This window comes from Pongo pygmaeus, chromosome 13, assembly GCF_028885625.2.
Source record: "Pongo pygmaeus isolate AG05252 chromosome 13, NHGRI_mPonPyg2-v2.0_pri, whole genome shotgun sequence".
In the NCBI taxonomy this organism is placed as follows: Eukaryota; Metazoa; Chordata; class Mammalia; order Primates; family Hominidae; genus Pongo; species Pongo pygmaeus.
The window spans coordinates 50,996,318-51,016,070 of NC_072386.2; the positions used below are offsets into that span (position 1 = coordinate 50,996,318).

The 19,753-nt window shown below is 51.6% G+C and overlaps 1 protein-coding gene and 1 pseudogene across 4 annotated transcripts in view; both read right to left on the minus strand.

The window, feature by feature from the left end:
* KDM4C (lysine demethylase 4C) overlaps nucleotides 1-9,160 on the minus strand; it is a 451,156-nt gene extending 441,996 nt beyond the window's left edge. For 3 of the 4 annotated variants that reach the window (XM_063649534.1, XM_063649532.1, XM_054502416.2), the window contains exon 1: nucleotides 9,026-9,074. In XM_063649534.1, the coding sequence (XP_063505604.1) occupies nucleotides 9,026-9,074 (49 nt within the window). Of the gene's footprint in view, nucleotides 1-9,025 lie in introns of all 4 variants that reach the window. The other variant, XM_054502421.2, reaches the window with a different exon arrangement.
* On the minus strand, nucleotides 899-9,103 carry LOC129044497 (RNA-binding motif protein, X chromosome-like; annotated as a pseudogene).
* Nucleotides 9,161-19,753: the final 10,593 nt, after the last annotated feature.

The following is a 19,753-nucleotide window of genomic DNA, read 5'->3' on the forward strand; positions in this document are numbered from 1 at the left end:
CTCCTGAGTTTAAGCAATTCTCCTGCCTCAGCCTACTGAGTAGTTGGGATTTCAGGCACATTCCACCACGCCCAGCTAATTTTTGTATTTTTAGTAGAGACAGAGTTTCACCATGTTGGCCAGGCTGGTCTCAAACTCCTGACCTCATGATCCGCCCGCCTTGGCCTCCCAAAGTGCTGGGATTACAGGTGTGAGCCACCGCATCCGGCCAAGGATACTTGGTTTTTAATACTCAGAGAATTTAAATACGAACCCACCCACCAATGGCAAGAAGCAATTATTTATGTATCCCACTAACACTTTTTCTTTGCAGCTGTCCCTGATTGGGATGGTTCCCGTAGCATTCATAAAATTACAAGCCTATAAACTTTTTTTTTTTTTTTTTTTTTTGCAGCTTCATGGTTGGTTTTGGCCAAACTTTTTATTTAGTATTCTGTAGTTGTTTAACACACACTTAAGTGGTCTTATTGCGGGAGCGGAAAGGGGAGGTTCTTGCAGATTCCCAAGGAAATGTCAGAAAGGCAAAATGGCCAGCATTATCCATTTGCTTTTTTGGGTTTACTGGGTGAATAGCACTTTCCTTACATAGGCATGTGATTTCAGGTTTTTCATACTGAGAACATTGAGATTTCAGTTGGAAGACACCCTGAAATCTTATGAGTAGCATACCCCAACCACCCTCTAATAACTAGCTTGTTTGCATAGGTAGAATGATTCATCTCTCCATTTTAGATGGCTAGATGTTTTGTGGAAGATCTTAGAATTGCCTGCCTCATTTACTGGGAAAAATCATATAGGAAGTGGCCTTTAGGGATACTTTTACTTGGAAAGTTACAACACTAGTGCAAGTCTTAACACATTTAACATTTGCTTGTTGAAAAGCAATGCAAAAGTCAAATAAAATTAAACATGTTTTACTTTTTTCCTCACAAGAACATAAAAATTATGGAGGGGAACTTAACAGGGAATTTTTAAAAAGTAACAATTTTTCCTTTTAGTAGTCCTTGGGTAGTTATGATAGAATAGTTTCCACTTTTTGTTTCTTTGAACTGGGATTTTGGTCCAAAATTTTGTTTGTTTCTAGTATCTGCTTCTGCCTCCCCATCTATCAGATCGGCTTCCTCCATGGCCACCACCTGTTGGTGCTCCGCGGCTTGAACTGCGGTAGGAATCACGTGGAGGAGGGTGTCCCCTTTCCATAGAAGGGGGAAGCCCTCTTTCTTGTCTGCCAACCCGATCACGAGCACTTGAGTAGAGATCACTTCGGCTGCTTGAGTAACTGTCTCGACTTCCACCATATCCGTCACGTGAGCTGCTGTAATAATCATAGCGACTGCTTCCACCATAAGATGGCAGGGGCCCTCGTGTAGGTGGAGCACTAGTGAGTTACCATAACTCTCATATGAATCTCTGTAGGAACCTCCACTTGGATGATCTGAATAGTCACGATCACGACCATAGCCATCTCTATCGCTATAGCCTCTTGATGGATAGTCATCACGTGAACTGGGATGACCATAATCATGGTAAGTATAATCTCGTGGTGGTGATGCATAATCTCTAGTATCACGAGAACTTGGGTAATCTCCGATTGAATAGCTGTCTTTAGTAGAATACCCATCATCTCTTGGGGACAAATAAACATCTCCAGGAGAGGGCAGCGGTTCCCTTTGAGGTGGACCTCTGTAACTATCTCTTCCACGTGATACAGGAGGTCTACCTCCCATTCTACTGCTACTGCGAACTGGTCCTGAAGGTGCAGATCTCTTAGGAGGAGGACCCCCACTTCTTGGTGGTGGTCCTCTTTTTACTGGGAGTGGTCCCCTGGAAGAACTCATGTTAAAATTCATGGAATATCCACCGTCATCCATGTGTCCTCCCCGTGAGGGAGGTCCCCTGGTTCCTCGACTTCCTCCTCTTCCACCTCTAAGACCTCTTGGAGGGCCTCTACTTCTTGGAGGTGGAGGCGGTCCACGTCTACCACTTTCAAATGATGGTTTGGTGGCTTGTTCCACCTTGATGGCTTTTCCATCTAATGACTTTCTCTGGCTGCATCCTTAGCGTCTGCTGGGCTTTCAAAGGTGACAAAAGCAAATCCTCTTGATTTGTTGGTTTCATGGTCTTTCATCAAGAGTACTTCCACTATTCGTCCTTATTTGCCAAATACTGCTTCAAGAGCTTTCTCATTTGTTTCCATATTAAGCCCACCAATGAAGAGCTTTCCTGGGCGATCTGCTTCAACCATTTTTTTTTTTTTTTTTTGCCGGTGAGTCGGAGGGGTGACAATGGGTTCAAGCTCCAACGAGCTCGCCGATAGGGGCTTCCTAGCAGCTCAACACCAGTGGCGGCTGCCGGGTCCGAGGACCGAACCGCGAAGCCGCTAGCACTACTGCGCAACGAGAAGTGTATAACGCTTTACGTCAATTTTTATCTTACTTCCAGATGCAATAGCCACAAAACACAAAGCTACTTAAAAAAAAATCCCTATTTTTTTTTAATTATTTTTTTTTTTTTTTTGAGACGGAGTCTCACTCTCACCCACGCTGCAGTGCAGTGGCGCTATCTTGGCTCACTGCAAGCTCCGCCTCCCAGGTTCACACCATTCTCCTGCCTCAGCCTCCCGAGTAGCTGGGACTACAGGCTCCCGCCACCATACCCAGCTAATTTTTTTTTATTTTAGTAGAGACGGAGTTTCACCGTGTTAGCCAGGATGGTCTCAATCTCCTGACCTCGTGATCTGCCCGCCTCGGCCTCCCAAAGTGCTGGGACTACAGGCATGAGCCACCGCGCCGGCCTTTCCTTTTATTTATTTATTTAATGATACAAAGTTTTGCTCTTGTTGCCCAGGCTAGAGTGCAATGGTGCAGTTTCGGCTCACTGCAACCTCTACCTCCCAGGTTCAAGGGATTCTCCTGCCTCAGCCTCCCAAGTAGCTGGGATTACAGGAGCCCACCACCACACCTGGCTAATTTCTGTATTTTTAGTAGAGATGGGGTTTCTCCATGTTGGCCAGTCTGGTCTCGAACTCCTGACCTCAGGTGATCCACCCACCTCGGCCTTCCAAAGTTCTGGGATTACAGGCACAAGCCACCATGCCCGGCCGTGTATTACCATCTTATATGTGTAAAGGACAGGCGTGAGCCACTGCCCTGGCTGCAAATTATATACTTCTAAATAATAGTCTAATTTTGAATATATTGAAGTACATTACGCTTTTTACAAATATAAAGAATCGGGCCAGATGCAGTGGCTCATGCCTATAATCCCAGCACTTTGGGAGGTTGAGGCAGGAGGACCACATGAGGTCAGGAGTTTGAGACCAGCCTGGCCAACATGGCGAAATCCTGTCTCTACTAAAAATACAAAATTAGCCAGGCGTGGTGGCGTATGCCTGTAATCCCAGCTACTCAGGAGGATGAGGGAGAGAATTGCTTGAACCTGGGAGGCAAAGGTTGCAGTGAGCCCAGATTGAGCCACTGCACTCCAGCCTAGGAGACAGAGCAAGACTCCATCTCAAGAAAACCCCCCAAAACCCAAAAATGGATAAAAAGATTAAGGCAGTTCTTTTAGTAGTGCAAACATGATTGTCAGTGATGAATGGCACCTTGGGAGGTAACCTTGGAGGAGGAGGAGATATTAATGGGACCACCTGCCCAAGAGTTAAGGAAAGCAATGTGGAGGGTGACCATGGTAGCCAAAGAGAAGCGGAGGAAGGCAAAGGTGTTTCCAAGGCAGGAGAGCACTGTGGTCTTGAAGCATTCCCTGGTAAAAGTGGTTGAGGAGACAGCTTTGAGCTGGTGATAGCCAGATGTGTCATCACTGACTTAGCTGGCCAGAAGGAGAGGGAAAGAGAACTTGCTGACAGTGGGACTGACTGAGCGAGCAGTGTCAGGGGGACACAAACTATTAGAGATTCTTGATCACATTGAGTCAGTCGAGAAAACCTTCAAAACATTTACACTTCAGACAAATAGAGAATCTCAGAAGTCTCTCTGAACCTATTCTGGTTTGAGGGGCTGACCAGTTTTAAAAAGAGAATCTGGCCAGTTGTGGTGGCTCACGCCTGTAATCCCAGCACTTTGGGAGGCCGAGGCAGGCGGATTGCCTGAGGAGTTCGAGACCAGTCTGGCCTCGATGGTGAAACCCCGTCTCTATTAAATATATAAAAAAATTAGCTAGGTGTGGTGGTGTGCGCCTGTAATCCCAGCTACTTGGGAGGCTGAAGCAGGGGAATTGCTTGAACCAGGGAGGTGAAGTTTGCAGCGAGCCGAGATCGCACCACTGCACTCCAGCCTGGGCAACAGATCCAGACTCTGTCTCAAAAAAAAAAAGAAAAGAAAAGAAAGAAACCCCATCTCTACTAAAAATATTTTTAAAAGTAGCCAGATGTGGTGGCAGGTGCCTGTAATCCCAGCTACTTGGGAGGCTGAGGCAGGAGAATTGCTTGATCCGGGGAGACAGAGGTTGTAGTGAGCCAAGATGGTGCTATTGCACTCCAGCCTGGGCAACAAGAGCAAAACTCCATCTCAAAAACTAAAAATAAAAAAGAGAGAATCTGTGACATATGACAGAGAAGATGGATAATTATTCAGCAAAAGAAACATTATACAAGGCAATTACCACTATCCAGAAAAATATCATAAAGGTTATAAGCAAGTCTCTGATACTAGAGTGGAAACAGAGAAAGCCACACACACACACACACACACACACACACACACACACACACACACTAGATGCACTCCAGCAAGAGCCCAATGTGTTCACCCTCAGTTGCTGCAAGTCAAACTCGTCCCTCCTGCACCATCTCCAAACACACTGCTCTACCCCTGCAACATGCTACCTGGTGGAACATTGTCACAGCGGCCTCAGCCTCGATCTCCCTCAAGGATAAGGGGATCACATTAGATTTTTTAAAACAAAGAGGCAGAGGGAGATTTGACTCCAGAAGAGGAAGTAGGAGATGTGATGATGAAAGCAAGAGATTGAAACAATGTGAGGAAGGTGTCATGACCCAAGGAATGAGGAAAGCCTCCAGAAACTGGAAAAGGCAAGGAAACTGATCCTCCCCCAGAGCCTCTGGAGGGAGTGCAGTCCTGCCAACACCTTGATTTCAGCCCAGTGAAACTCATTTTGGACTTCTTTCAGAACTGCAAGACAATAAATTTATGTCGTTTTAAGTCATTAAATTTGTAATAGTGGCAATAAGAAAGTAATACACCCAGAGGCCGGACGCTGTGGCTCATGCCTGTAATCCCAGGACTTTGGGAGGCCGAGGTGGGCAGATCACGAGGTCAAGAGATCGAGATCATCCTGTTCAACATGGTGAAACCCCATCTCTACTAAAAATACAAAAATTAGCTCGGCGTGGTGGCGCGTGCCTGTAGTCCCAGCTGCTCGGGAGGCTGAGGCAGGAGAATCGCTTGAACCTGGGAGACAGAGGTTGCAGTGAGCCGAGATCATGCCACTGCACTCCAGCCTGGGCGACAGAACAAGTCTCCATCTCAATAATAATAATATGCCCAGTTTACTTCTTTCTTGGATATACCATTTCCATTAAATAATGGATGCTCGCTGAGCATTACCTTCTTTGTTGATGTTTTTATTTTTGATCCATCCAAGAATGGACATATCAGAATATAACAATACCTGCTGATGCTTTCTTTATTAGTGTCTAAGTGTCCAAAAGCACTCACTAACAAGCCAACAATTGCTGCTTAAATGGAGTATACCAGGCAGCGGTGTCAGGCCAATGCTGTGCCCAAAACCCTAAATGGCACTTACTGCCTATTGCCACAGGCTCCAATCAGCATAACTGTCAGTCACCATCACTTGTAGCTGAAAAGGCTCATTAGAACTGTTCCAAATGAGAGGTCAGTCTGAACAGCCTGCTGGATAGTTTCCTTAAGCACTCCTCTTTCTTCTAGCTACTTCAACAGTATACTGGTATTATCCCCTCTCCTCCCTTCCTTCTGGCATCCTGTACTGTTTTACTAATATGAAGGTAAGCTCTTAATTGTGTATTCATCCCCCGATCACTGTTTTAATTATGGCATTTCCCCACTGGGAACATTCCTTACAATCAAAAGAAGTGTTATACATACTTAACACTTCTGTTCTTACAATATATTCAGCAGTATCAGTTACAACCATTTAGGTATGTGAACTGTTCACTAAATAAAACATAATACAGTAAGTTTCAAGGGCCACAATGGTATGGCCTCTTCTACCACAGACAAATAGATTAATTTTGGCAGGCGTTGGAAATCTGGCAGGTCATGGTAGCTTTATCAGAAACATGCAGTCCTTTCCTTTGTAAGAGGCATCAGTTCTTAGACTGCTGGAGGGCTTCAGTGTAGTAAATCTATATACTTAGTCCCCCTTTTTTTTTTTTTTTTGAGATGGACTCTCGCTCTGTTGCCCAGGCTCTCTTCAGGGAGTGCAAGGCAGTGCAGAGGACACCAGCAGTGGAGTTGACTGGAGCAGAGTGGACGTTTCTTTCCTTAAAGGAACAGAGGTCAGGGTAAGAGAGAGGAAGAGATCGGGGGTGTAACAGGAGCAGTTCCACACCAATAAGCACAGTTTTGGACTTACTTTCAGATTTAAGTTGCCTTCTGCTCAGCATCTAGAAACTTTTTTTTCTTCTTTTCTTTTGAGACAGAGTTTTGCTCTTGTCACTCAGGCTGGAGTGCAGTGGCGTGACCTCGTCTCACTGCAACCTCCACCTCCCAGGTTCAAGCAATTCTCCTGCCTCAGCCTCCCGAGTAGCTGGGATTACAGGTGCCCACCACCACGCCTGGCTAACTTTTTGTATTTTTAGTACAGATGGGGTTTCTCCATGTTGGCCAGGCTGGTCTCGAAATCCTGATCTCAGGAGATCCACCGACCTCGGCCTCCCAAAGCGTACGGCGCCCAGCCAAGCATCTACAGACTTTTACAACTAAGACACCATTCAGGCAGCTGCTTCAATCCTACCACTGTAAATCTCTTGCTGTTTGAGTTTTGTTGTTTTTGTTTTTGTTTTGTTTGTATGAGACAGTGTATTGCTCTGTCGTGTATCGCTCTGTTGCCCAGGCTAGAGTGCAGTTGTGCAATCTCGACTCACTGCAACCTCAACCTCCTGGGCTCAAGCAATCCTCCCACCTCAGCCTCCCAAGTAGCTGAGACCACAGATGTGTGCCACTACACCCAGCTAAGTTTTTAAAAAATCTTTTGTAGGCCAGGTGCGGTGGCTCATGCCTGTAATTCCAGCATTTTGGGAGGTGGAGGCAGGCGGATCACCTGAAGTTGAGAGTTCGAGACCAGCCTGACCAACATGGAGAAACCCCATCTCTACTAAAAATATAAAATTAGCTGGGTGTGGTGCATGTCTGTAATCGCAGCTACTCAGGAGGCTGAGGCAGGTCAATCACTTGAACCCGGGAAGCAGAGGTTGCGGTGATCCGAGATCGCGCCATTGCACTCCAGCCTGGGCAACAAGAGTGAAACTCCATCTCAAAAAAAAAAAAATTGTAGAGATAGGGTTTTGCCATGTTGCTCAGGCTTGCGTCAAACTCCTGGGCTCAAGCGATCTGCCCGCCTCAGCCTCCCAAAGTGCTAGGTTTACAGGCATGAGCCACCGAGCCCAGCCTCTGAATCTCTAAATATTCACTGACGGGTAGTATGTACTATCAGACCCGGGGAAATCTTTTCATTTCATCTAACCCAGCCCACACAGTCTAGTAACAACTAGGACACTGGGAGGAAACTTAATCCTCCCAATTCACTGCTTAGGCAAGAACATGAACTACAAGATCCCAGGGAGTCTTATCATAGCCCTTAACCTGGCCCACATCCCTCTTTCTGCCAAAAAGGCTTAGTGACCTTACCAGACTCAGGTTGGATGCCAAATTTGTCAAGGCTAACAGAGTTGTCCAGTAACAATATCTAGGCTATTGGGGAACCAGCATGGAGCAGTTCCTCTACAACTACAAAAACAAATTCTAATTTTTAATTGGATTTAAGCATTGCTTTTAGGCCAGGCATGGAGGCTCATGCCTATAATTCCAGATCTTTGGGAGGTCAAGGCAAGAGGATTGCTTGCACCCAGGAGCTCAAGACCAACCTGGGCAGCATAGTGAGACCCAATTTCTGCAAAAATTAAAAAATGGGCCAGGCGCGGTGGCTCATGCCTGTAATCCTAGCACTTTGGGAGGCCAAGGTGGGCAGATAATGAGGTCAGGAGTTCGAGACCAGCATGGCCAACATGATGAAACCCAGTCTCTACTAAAAATACAAAAAATTAGCCGGGCGTGGTGGCAGGCACCTGTAATCCCAGCTACTCAGGAGGCTGAGGCAGGAGAATTGCTTGAATCCGGGAGGTGGAGGTTGCAGTGAGCCGAGACCACGCCACTGCACTACAGCCTGGGCAAAAGAGCGAGACTCTGTCTCAGGAAAAAAAAAAAAAAAAAGAGGGCCGGGCATGGTGGCTCATGCCTGTAATCCCAGCACTTTGGGAGGCTGAGGCAGGCAGGTCGCTTAAGGCCAGGAGTTTGAGACCAGCCTGCCCAACATGGCAAAACCCTGTCTCTACTAAAAATACAAAAATTAGTCAGGTGTAGTGGCACATGCCTGTGGTCCCAACTACTTGGGAGGCGGAGGCACAAGAATCGCTTGAACCTGAGAAATGAAGGTTGCAGTGAGCCCAGATTGCGCCACTGCCCTCCGTCCTGGGTGGGAGAGAGAGAGACTCTGTCTCAAAAAAAAAAAAAAAAAAGTTAATTAAAAAAAAAAAAAAAAAAAAAAAGCCAGGCATAGTGGCATGCACTGGTAATCCCAGCTACTTGGAAGACTGGGGTGGGAGAATCACCTGAGCCTGGGATATTGAGGCTGCAGTGAGCTGTGATTGCACCACTGCCCTCCAGCCTGGGCAACAGAGACCTTGATTCTAAAAAAATAAAAATAAAGAAATTAACATTGCTTTAAGTGTGACAGAACCACCAACTATGTACAAAGTGCCCTGGATTATATTCAGAGCAGCACTCACCTGCAGCTGCTTCTTCAGTCCTCTTCCAGGGCAGCCCATAGTGCTTCATCAAACATCCTTTAGCCTCTTCCACATGAATGCAGAACACTCCAACTATTCAACAACCTTCAGGTCACAGACCATCACGTCAGCCATATGTGGAGTGAGGGGATTGTATTTGTCCTTGGTTAAGCTTCTCAGTAGTACAGGGTTACACTTCAATTTTGGTTCCAAGAAACAATGAGTCGGTGAATTATCTCAGGTACCCACTTTTCACATTTTCAAATGAGGACAGAAGACCACTAGAAGATAAACCATAAGGCCAGGGGCGGTGGCTCACACCTGTAATCCCAGCACTTTGGGAGGCTGAGGTGGGCAGATCACCTGAGGTCGGGAGTTCGAGACCAGTCTGACCAACATGGAGAAACCTGGTCTGTACTAAAAATAGAAAATAATCCAGGAGTGGTAGCACATGCCTGTAATCCCAGCTACTTGGGAGGCTGAGGCAGGAGAATCACTTGAGCCCAGGAGGCAGAGGTTGCAGAGAGCCGAGGTTGCAGAGAGCCGAGGTTGCAGTGAGCCGAGATCACACCATTGCACTCCAGCCTGGGCAACAAGAGCAAAACTCCATCTCAAAAAAAAAAAAGAAGATAAACTATAAATATTAATACATCTGGCTGGGCACGGTGGCTCACGCCTGTAATCCCAACACTTTGGGAGGCCGAGGCGGGCAGATCGCCTGAGGTCAGGAGTTCGAGACCATCCTGGCCAGCATGGTGAAACCCCGTCTCTACTAAAAATACAAAAATTAGCTGGGCATGGTGGCAAATGGCTGTAATCCCAGCTACTTGGGAGGCTGAGGCAGGAGAATCGCTTCAACCCGGGAGGCGGAGGTTGCAGTGAGCTGAGGTCGCGTGCCATTGCACTCCAGCCTAGGCAACAGAGTGAACTCCATCTCAAAAAAAAAAAATTAATACATCTGATTGTGGATAGCTGTGGGGGTCATTCTGTTATAATCTTTTTGCCCTGCAGGACTGAAAAGTGCAAGACTATATGGCTTAACAATAACTGTGACTGCACAGTTTTCAAAAAAATCACTGGTATATCTGTCAGGGCAAACTGTTGGTAATGAAAAATAAGAAAAAGGGGCCGGATGCAGTGGCTCATGCCTGTAATCCCAGCACTTTGGGAGGCTGAGGTGGGCAGATCACCTGAGATCAGGAGTTCGAGACCAGCCTGGCCAACATGCTGAAACTCCATCTCTACTAAAAATACAAAATTAGCTGGGCGTGGTGGCAGGCACCTGTAATCCCAGCTACTCGGGAGGCTGAGGCAGGAAATTGCTTGAACCCGGGAGGCAGAGATTGCAGTGAGCCAAGATCGTGCCATTGCACTCCAGCCTGGGCTACAAGAGCTAAACTCCATCTCAAAAAAAATAAATAAAACAAAAGAAAAAAAATCACTTGTACATATTCAGACAATTTGTTTGTTGTATAGGATATCAAGACATATATTACCAACAGCTTCATTATTCACAATTGTCTGCATTGCTGAAATATTTTTGAATCCACTTTAAATATTCCAAATTTGATTTTGACTTGGCATTTCCAGTCGGCTTTAAAGACCTAAGTATTTTTATCAGCTTGAGGGGTGCTAGCAGGAAAGGGAGTAAAAGAGTGTTTAGGCCCTCATAGGTGGTTGAGGAGGTGGTTCAAATTGACTACATGGTGGTAGTGGGTAAGATCGCCTGCCAGGAAGTACTGGAACCCAGGGTCCTCAGGTTTTCAGGTTTTTGGGTATACGACGTAGAAACACTGTAACCCAGGGCCCTGGGTTTTCAGGTTTTTGGGTATACAACATGAAAAAATACCCACTTGAGACCCTTGAGTGTTGTTTCAAAAAGTTCCAGGAAGAAGCCGAGCTCAGCGAAACAAAAACCAGCTGGATCCAGAGATGCCTGAGATGGATACGAAATGTGGCTAAGTCTTATTGTCATACTAAAAACCCTCGCCCAGGTGTTATAGAACCTAACTACAGAAGTGCACCATCATGCCCAGCTAATTTTTAAATTTTTTGTAGAGACAGGGTTTCGGCATTTTGCCCCTGATCTCGAACTCCTGGGATGGAGCAATCCTCCCGCCTTGGCCTCCCAAAGTGCTGGGATGAGAGGTGTGAGCCATCATGCACAGCTGAAGGCATCTATTTGCAAAGATGCAAAGCAAGGAGGACCAGGCAGCTCATGCTCAAATTCTGACCTCCCTGATGCGTTGCAGTTTTCTTTTTCTTTTGTTTTCTTTCTTCTTTTTTCTTTTTTTTTTTTTTAAGGCTGGGGTAAATTTCAGGAAAGCCAAAGTTACAGGCAAAATTGTAAATCAATAGATGGAGATTACACTTTGGTTTTGGCCCAAAAAGGCAGGATATCTTGAAATAAGGGCTTACAGTCATAGGTAGATTCAAAGATTTTTCTCATTTGCAATGGGTTAAGAAAGAGAAGCTTCGTTTAAATTTTGGGGTCAGCAGAAGAGAATGTTAGCTCAGGATGTAGATGTGATCCCTCCAAGCCCCTCAGAAAGAAATTTTCAACAAAGAACAGTCGTCAGACTTCAGTCTTCAGTTCCCCCTTCTCTGAGGTCTAGGTGCCAGCAGATCCATTCAGTACGGGTCCAGGTTTCTGAAAAACAATTGAAAGACCTATGTTAAAATGTTATCTTTCATTTCTACAGAAAACCAAATACCCCATGATTTTAACTTCCTTGGCTATCATTTTTTTTTCTCCTTATTAAGTGCTTTTATTCATTTATTTTACTTTCTTAGAAATAGTCTTTTTCTTTTTTTTTTTTTTTTTTTTTTTTTTTTTCTGAAGTATTTATTGATCATTCTTGGGTGTTTCTCGGAGAGGGGGATATAGCAGGGTCATAGGATAATAGTGGAGAGAAGGTCAGGAGATAAACACATGAACAAAGGTCTCTGGTTTTCCTAGGCAGAGGACCCTGCGGCCTTCTGCAGTGTTTGTGCCCCTGAGTACTTGAGATTAGGGAGTGGTGATGACTCTTAAAGAGCATGCTGCCTTCAAGCATCTGTTTAACAAAGCACATCTTGCACCACCCTTAATCCATTTAACCCTGAGTTGACACAGCACATGTTTCAGAGAGCAGGGGGCTGGGGGAAAGGCCATAGATCAACAGCATCCCAAGGCAGAAGAATTTCTCCTAGTCAGAACAAAATGGAGTCTCCTATGCCCACCTCTTTCTACACAGACACAGCAACAATCTGATCTCTCCTTCCTTTCCCCACACTTCCTCCCCTTCTCTTCAACAAAACCGCCATCGTCCTCATGGCCCGCTCCCGATGGTCGCTGTCTCTTCGGAGCTATTGGGTACACCTCCCAGACAGGGCAGCCGGGCAGAGGCGCTCCTCACCTCCCAGACAGGGCGGCTGGGCAGAGGCGCCCCTCGCTTCCCAGACGGGGCCGCCCGGGCAGAGGCGCTCCTCTCCTCCCAGACGGGGCGGCCGGGCAGAGGCGCTCCTCACTTCCCCGACGGGGCCGCCCGGGCAGAGGCGCTCCTCGCTTCCCAGACGGGGCCGCCCAGGCAGAGGCGCTCCTCAGTTCCTCCCAGACCGGGTGGCAGCCGGGCAGAGGCGCTCCTCACCTCCCAGACGGGGCGGCCGGGCAGAGGCGCTCCTCACTTCCCCGACGGGGCGGCCGAGCAGAGGCGCTCCTCACTTCCCAGAGGGGGCGGCCGGGCAGAGGCGCTCCTCACTTCCCAGACGGGGCGGCCGGGCAGAGACGCTCCTCACTTCCTCCCAGATGGGGTGGCGGCCAGGCAGAGGCGCTCCTCACTTCCCAGACTGGGCGGCCGGGCAGAGGCGCTCCTCACCTCCTAGACGGGGCGACCAGGCAGAGGCGCTCCTCACTTCCCAGACGGTGTGGCGGCTGGGCAGAGGTGCTCCTCCCTTCCCAGATGGGGCAGCCAGGCAGAGGCGCTCCTCACTTCCCAGACGGTGTGGCGGCCGGGCAGAGGTGCTCCTCCCTTCCCAGATGGGGCAGCCAGGCAGAGGCGCTCCTCACTTCCTCCCAGATGGGGTGGCAGCCAGGCAGAGGCGCTCCTCACTTCCCAGAGGGGGCGGCCGGGCAGAGGCGCTCCTCACTTCCCAGACGGGGCGGCCGGGCAGAGACGCTCCTCACTTCCTCCCAGATGGGGTGGCGGCCAGGCAGAGGCGCTCCTCACTTCCCAGACTGGGCGGCCGGGCAGAGGCGCTCCTCACCTCCTAGACGGGGCGACCAGGCAGAGGCGCTCCTCACTTCCCAGACGGTGTGGCGGCTGGGCAGAGGTGCTCCTCCCTTCCCAGATGGGGCAGCCAGGCAGAGGCGCTCCTCACTTCCCAGACGGTGTGGCGGCCGGGCAGAGGTGCTCCTCCCTTCCCAGATGGGGCAGCCAGGCAGAGGCGCTCCTCACTTCCTCCCAGATGGGGTGGCAGCCAGGCAGAGGCGCTCCTCACTTCCCAGAGGGGGCGGCCGGGCAGAGGTGCTCCTCACTTCCTCCCAGATGGGGTGGCAGCCGGGCAGAGGCACTCCTCACCTCCCAGACGGGGCGGCCGGGCAGAGGTGCTCCTCATCTCCCAGACGGGGCGGCCGGGCAGAGGTGCTCCTCATCTCCCAGACGGGGCAGCCGGGCAGAGGTGCTCCTCACTTCCTCCCAGACGGGGTGACGGCCGGGCAGAGGCGCTCCTCACCTCCCAGACGGGGCGGCCGGGCAGAGGCGCTCCTCACCTCCCAGACGGAGTGGTCAGGCAGAGGCGCTCCTCACTTCCCATATGGGGTGGCGGCCGGGCAGAGGCGCTCCTCACTTCCCATATGGGGTGGCAGCCGGGCAGAGGCGCTCCTCACCTCCCAGACGGGGTGGCCGGGCAGAGGCGCTCCTCCCTTCCCAGACGGAGTGGCCAGGCAGAGGCGCTCCTCACCTCCCAGAGTGGGCGGCCGGGCAGAGGTGCTCCTCACTTCCTCCCAGACGGGGTGGCGGCCAGGCAGAGGCGCTCCTCACCTCCCAGACGGGGCGGCCGGGCAGAGGCACTCCTCACCTCCCAGAGTGGGCGGCCGGGCAGAGGCGCTCCTCACTTCCCAGAGTGGGCGGCCGGGCAGAGGCGCTCCTCACTTCCCATAGGGGGTGGCAGCCGGGCAGAGGCGCTCCTCACTTCCCAGATGGGGCAGCTGGGCAGAGGTGCTCCTCACTTCCTCCCAGACGGGGTGGCGGCCAGGCAGAGGCGCTCCTCACCTCCCAGACGGGGCGGCCGGGCAGAGGCACTCCTCACCTCCCAGACGGGGCGGCTGGGCAGAGGCGCTCCTCACCTCCCAGAAGGGGCGGCTGGGCAGAGGCGCTCCTCACTTCCCATATGGGGTGGCAGCCGGGCAGAGGCGCTCCTCACTTCCCAGACGGGGTGGCGGCCGGGCAGAGGCGCTCCTCACTTCCCAGATAGGGCAACAGGGCAGAGGCGCTCCTCACTTCCTCCCAGACGGGGCGGCCGGGCAGAGGTGCTCCTCATCTCCCAGATGGGGCAGCCGGGCAGAGGCGCTCCTCACTTGCTCCCAGACGGGGTGGCAGCCGGGCAGAGGCGCTCCTCACATCCCAGATGATGGGCGGCCGGGCAGAGACGCTCCTCACTTCCTAGACGGGGTGGCGGTGGGGCAGAGGCTGTAATCTTAGCACTTTAAGAGGCCAAGGCAGGAGGCTGGTAGGTGGAGGTTGCAGAGAGCCGAGATCACACCACTGCACTCCAGCCTGAGCACCATTGAGCATTGAGTTAGCGAGACTCCGTCTGCAATCCCAGCACCTCGGGAGGCCGAGGCAAGCAGATCACTCGAGGCCAGGAGCTGGAGACCAGCCCGGTCAACACGGCGAAACCCCGTCTCCACCAAAAATACAAAAACCATTCAGGCGTGGCGGCGCGCGACTGCAATCCCAGGCACTCGGCAGGCCGAGGCAGGAGAGTCACAGGAGCCCGAGGCAGGGAGGTTGCAGCGAGCCGAGATCCCGGCAGTACAGTCCAGCTTCGGCAACAGAGGGAGACCGAAAAAAGAAGGAGAGGGAGACCGAAAAGAGGGAGAGGGAGAGGGAGAGGGAGAGGTAGAGGGAGAGGGAGAGGGAGAGGGAGAGGGAGAGGGAGAGGGAGAGGGACAGAAATAGTCTTTTTCTTCCAGAAGATGAATGCTGTGATTTCTTTACAACCTTTCCATTCTTAGTTTCTGGTGGATCCATCATCAGGTTGTAATTCGACAAGTAGCTGGGTGGGTGCATTCTGTGTGGAGCTAGTTTTGCAATAGGCCTTGTGAAATAGGCGAGAAGCTGTTAGGAGAACAGATCTCTAAACACCATGGGACTGAAAGGACAAAGTTAGTGCTGTATGAATGGAGGTGACAGTGCATCTGTAGGGGCTCAGAGGAGGAGAAGTCAGTATGAGCTGGGAAGGTCTGGAAAGATATGGGACTCAAGGTCATTGAAGGATGGTGGGTGGTAATTTATGGAAAGAGGCAAGGAGGGCGGGCATTCCATATCTAGTAAGCTTTCCCTCATTCCTAATTTCGTGCATTCCTACCTGGCTGTGACAACCATTGCTCTCTGCTGATGTCTTTCCTGAGTTCTTAGGAATTCTACAAACCTTAGGAAGAGGATTTTGAAGGCAGGAGTGGTCTATTTCCTCATTCCATGTAGTTTTTCTTTCTCCCAGACAGGGCGGCCGGGCAGAGGCGCTCCTCACTTCCCAGACGGGGCGGCCGGGCAGAGACGCTCCTCACCTCCCAGACGGGGTTGCAACCAGGCAGAGGCGCTCCTCACCTCCCAGACGGGGCGGCCGGGCAGAGGCGCTCCTCACTTCCTAGACGGGGCGGCCGGGCAGAGGCGCTCCTCACTTCCCAGAGGGGGCGCCCGGGCAGAGGCGCTCCTCACTTCCCAGACGGGGAGGCCGGGCAGAGGCGCTCCTCACTTCCCAGACGGGGCGGCCGGGCAGAGACGCTCCTCACTTCCTCCCAGACGGGGTGGCAGCCAGGCAGAGGCGCTCCTCACCTCCCAGACGGGGCGGCCGGGCAGAGGCGCTCCTCACTTCCCAGACGGGGCGGCCGGGCAGAGGCGCTCCTCACTTCCCAGAGGGGGCGACCGGGCAGAGGCGCTCCTCACTTCCCAGACGGGGCGACCGGGCAGAGACGCTCCTCACTTCCTCCCAGACGGGGTGGCAGCCAGGCAGAGGCGCTCCTCACCTCCCAGACGGGGCGGCCGGGCAGAGGCGCTCCTCACTTCCCAGACGGGGCGGCCGGGCAGAGGCGCTCCTCACCTCCCAGACGGGGCAGCCGGGCAGAGGCGCTCCTCACCTCCCAGACGATGGGCGGCCGGGCAGAGACGTTCCTCACTTCCTATATGGGATGGCGGCCGGGCAGAGGCGCTCCTCACTTCCCAGATGGGGTGGCCGGGCAGAGGGGCTTCTCACATCCCAGACGATAGGCGGCCAGGCAGAGACGCTCCTCACTTCCTAGACGGGGTGGCGGCGGGGCAGAGGCTGTAATCTTAGCACTTTAAGAGGCCAAGGCAGGAGGCTGGTAGGTGGAGGTTGTAGCGAGCCGAGATCACGCCACTGCACTCCAGCCTGAGCACCATTGAGCATTGAGCGAGACTCCGTCTGCAATCCCAGCACCTCGGGAGGCCGAGGCAGGCAGATCACTCGAGGCCAGGAGCTGGAGACCAGCCCGGTCAACACGGCGAAACCCTGTCTCCACCAAAAACAAAAACCATTCACGCGTGGCGGCGCGCGCCTGCAATCCCAGGCACCCGGCAGGCCGAGGCAGGAGAGTCACAGGAGCCTGAGGCAGGGAGGTTGCAGCGAGCCGAGATCACGGCAGTACAGTCCAGCTTCGGCAACAGACGGAGACCGAAAAAAGAAGGAGAGGGAGACCGAAGAAAGGGGAGAGGGACAGGGAGGGGGAGGGGAGGGGGAGGGGGAGGGGGAGAGGGACCCTTGGCTATCGTTTTAAGCTACTATTACCTTTTTATTAAGTTACTTATTTACTCTCAGGGCTAGCTATGTGCTGGTAATTTCTCTTGAAAGAACTCAAGACTTTTTTTTTATTTCTATGCTTAGATACTCAGCAAGCCTTTAAGAGGGGGTCCCTGCCCTGTCTCACATGGAGGAGCTTCTTTTTCGCCATTTTCTTTCTCTTTCTCTTTTTTTTTTAAAATATCGGCTGGGTCTCCCTATGTTGCCTAGGCTGGTCTTGGGCTCCTGGCCTCTAGCGACCCTCCCTCATCAGCCTCCCAAAGTGCTGGGATTACAGGTGTGAGCCACCGCATCCCGTCCCTCTTTTCCTCCCCTCCCCTTCCCCTCTCCTTTCCTTTCCCTTCTTTCTTTCTCTCTCTCTCTTTTTTTTCTTTTCTGAGATGGAGTTTCGCTCTTGTTGCCCAGGCTGGAGTGCAATGGCGCAGTCTCGGCTCACAGCAACTTCCGCCTCCCGGGTTGAAGCGATTCTCCTGACTCAGCCTCCCGAGTAGCTGTGATTACAGGCATGCGCCACTACGCCCGGCTACTTTTGTATTTTTAGTGGAGACAGGGTTTCTCTCCATGTTGGTCAGTTTGGTCTCGAACTCCCGACCTCAGGTGATCCGCCTGCCTCAGCCTCCCAAAGTACTGGGATTACAGGCATGAGCCACTGCGCCCAGCCTTATTTGCTATTTTCTATGCTTGCGAGGTATGTAGAAACATGATGGAAAACTGCACCAGCACGGCTTTTGCTCCACCTCTACATACGACTCGGCCTAATAAAAGCACTGTTTTCACCTTTGTTCAGGGAGGCACTGCTTTAAGAATTACCCCCAGTGTTTTCCTTGCTTGTTACAAGTAATAACATCCCCTTGTCAAATCCTTGGTTGTGGTCACTGTACTGTCACCCACCAAGTAAGCAAACTCACCCACTGGATGGGGAATAGTCGTACAAGAAAAAGTCTTGGCAGGAGGGACAAAGGTCAGCCAGAGGCTCACTCCACCATACTCACAGTCTCAACAAGAATAGGGAACACAAGAGAAAACTGCCCTACTGGCCATTGCTTTCCCTATCTGCGGCCTCCGGAATGCGGTGTAGAAGAAGTGTTCAGAAACTGTGCTGAGGCCCTTCCCTATTCCCCCACGCCATCCACCTTACCCCAATGGCAACTTTCTGGCCGGAGAGGTCAGGAGCCCAGCTAAAAAGGTGAGTGGGCCATCAGCCTATACAGGTAATGAGAGTGTCAACCGCCAGATTACTACTGTCGGTTACGAAAAAACGGTCCTCTGGAAGCGACGCTCTCTGTGCGTCACGTAACACGCTGCAGGAAAGGTACACTGGGGGGTATCACGTGACCGTCAACCGCTGGGGCGAGCAGGCGCCTAGAACCCAACGATCGTCCATGGCCAGGGAGCTTCCAGCCACGTTCCTCTCTCTAATACCATCCTCCGCGCCTCACCTAAGCAAGCGCCACCTTCTCGCAGCTTCCTGCCCCCTAAAGCCTCCGAAGTCCTGGCCCTCCTAAGGTGGGGAAACGGAGGAACGGACGTGAAGGGAGCTGTGGGACGCGCGGCCGTGGAGCTGGACTGCACCGAGTCCCAGCGCGCATCCGGGCTCCGGGAGTCCCACCGAGCCGTGACGTCAGAGGCGGGGCCGAGCACTGGGCGACATCTGAGCTCGGAGCTCCGCGGGTCCGGCAGCCTCTTGTTTCGCCTTCTTGCTCTTGGGCCATCTTCCCTAAGTGGGAAGACCTAGGTTTTGCCAATCGGTTACCCGAGACCTTGGAGTAACTGCCGCGTTTGTTTGCAAAACTCGCCTCATTTTGTGGCACCCGCCCTGCGCAGGTGGAGCCTTTAGATGGGAACACCTGGACGAGGCTCTGATGGGAAATGGGGGCTGGAAGTTTGTCAGGAGCACGGAGACAGGTCGCCCTTCGGCCTGAATTTGGCGTAACTAGGACTGTGGGTACCTCCTGGCCCCAGACTGTTTACCAAAGCAAGCTTGCTGCAAGCTGTTGTAGATGAGCTTTAACCTCCGCTGGTCCGAGGTGCTATGAAGACCTTCGGCTTGTTGTTATGTTATGTTATGTTATGTTATGTTATGTTATGTTATGTTATGTTAGTTATGTTATGTTATGTTATGTTATTTTTTGAGACAATTTCGCTGTCGCCCAGGCTGGAGTGCAGTGGCGCCATCTCGGCTCACTGCAACCGCAGCCTCCTGGGTTCAAGTGATTCTCATGCCTCAGCCTCCTGAGTAGCTGGGATTATAGGCATGTGCCACCACGCCCAGCTAATTTTTGCATTTTTTGGTAGAGACGGGTTTCCCTATGTCCAGGCTGGTCCCGAACTCCTGGCCTCAAGTGATCCGCCCGCCTCGGCCTCTCAAAGTGTTGGGATTACAGACGTGAGCCACCGCACCCAACCTGGAAACAGTTTTTTTTTTTGTGAAGGAGTCTTGCTCTATTGCCCAGGCTGGAGCGCAGTGGCGCTCCAGCGGGCTGATCTTGGCTCATTGCAACCTCTGCCTCCCAGGTTCAAGCATTTCCCCTGTCTCAGCCTCCCGAGTAGCTGGAACTACAGGCGCCTGCCACCACGCCCAGCTAATTTTTATATTTTTAGTAGAGACGGTGCGTCACCTTGTTGGTCAGGCTGGTCTCGAACTCCTGACCTCAGGTGATCCACCTACCTCAGCCTCCCAACGTGCTGGGATTACAGGCGTGAGCCAGC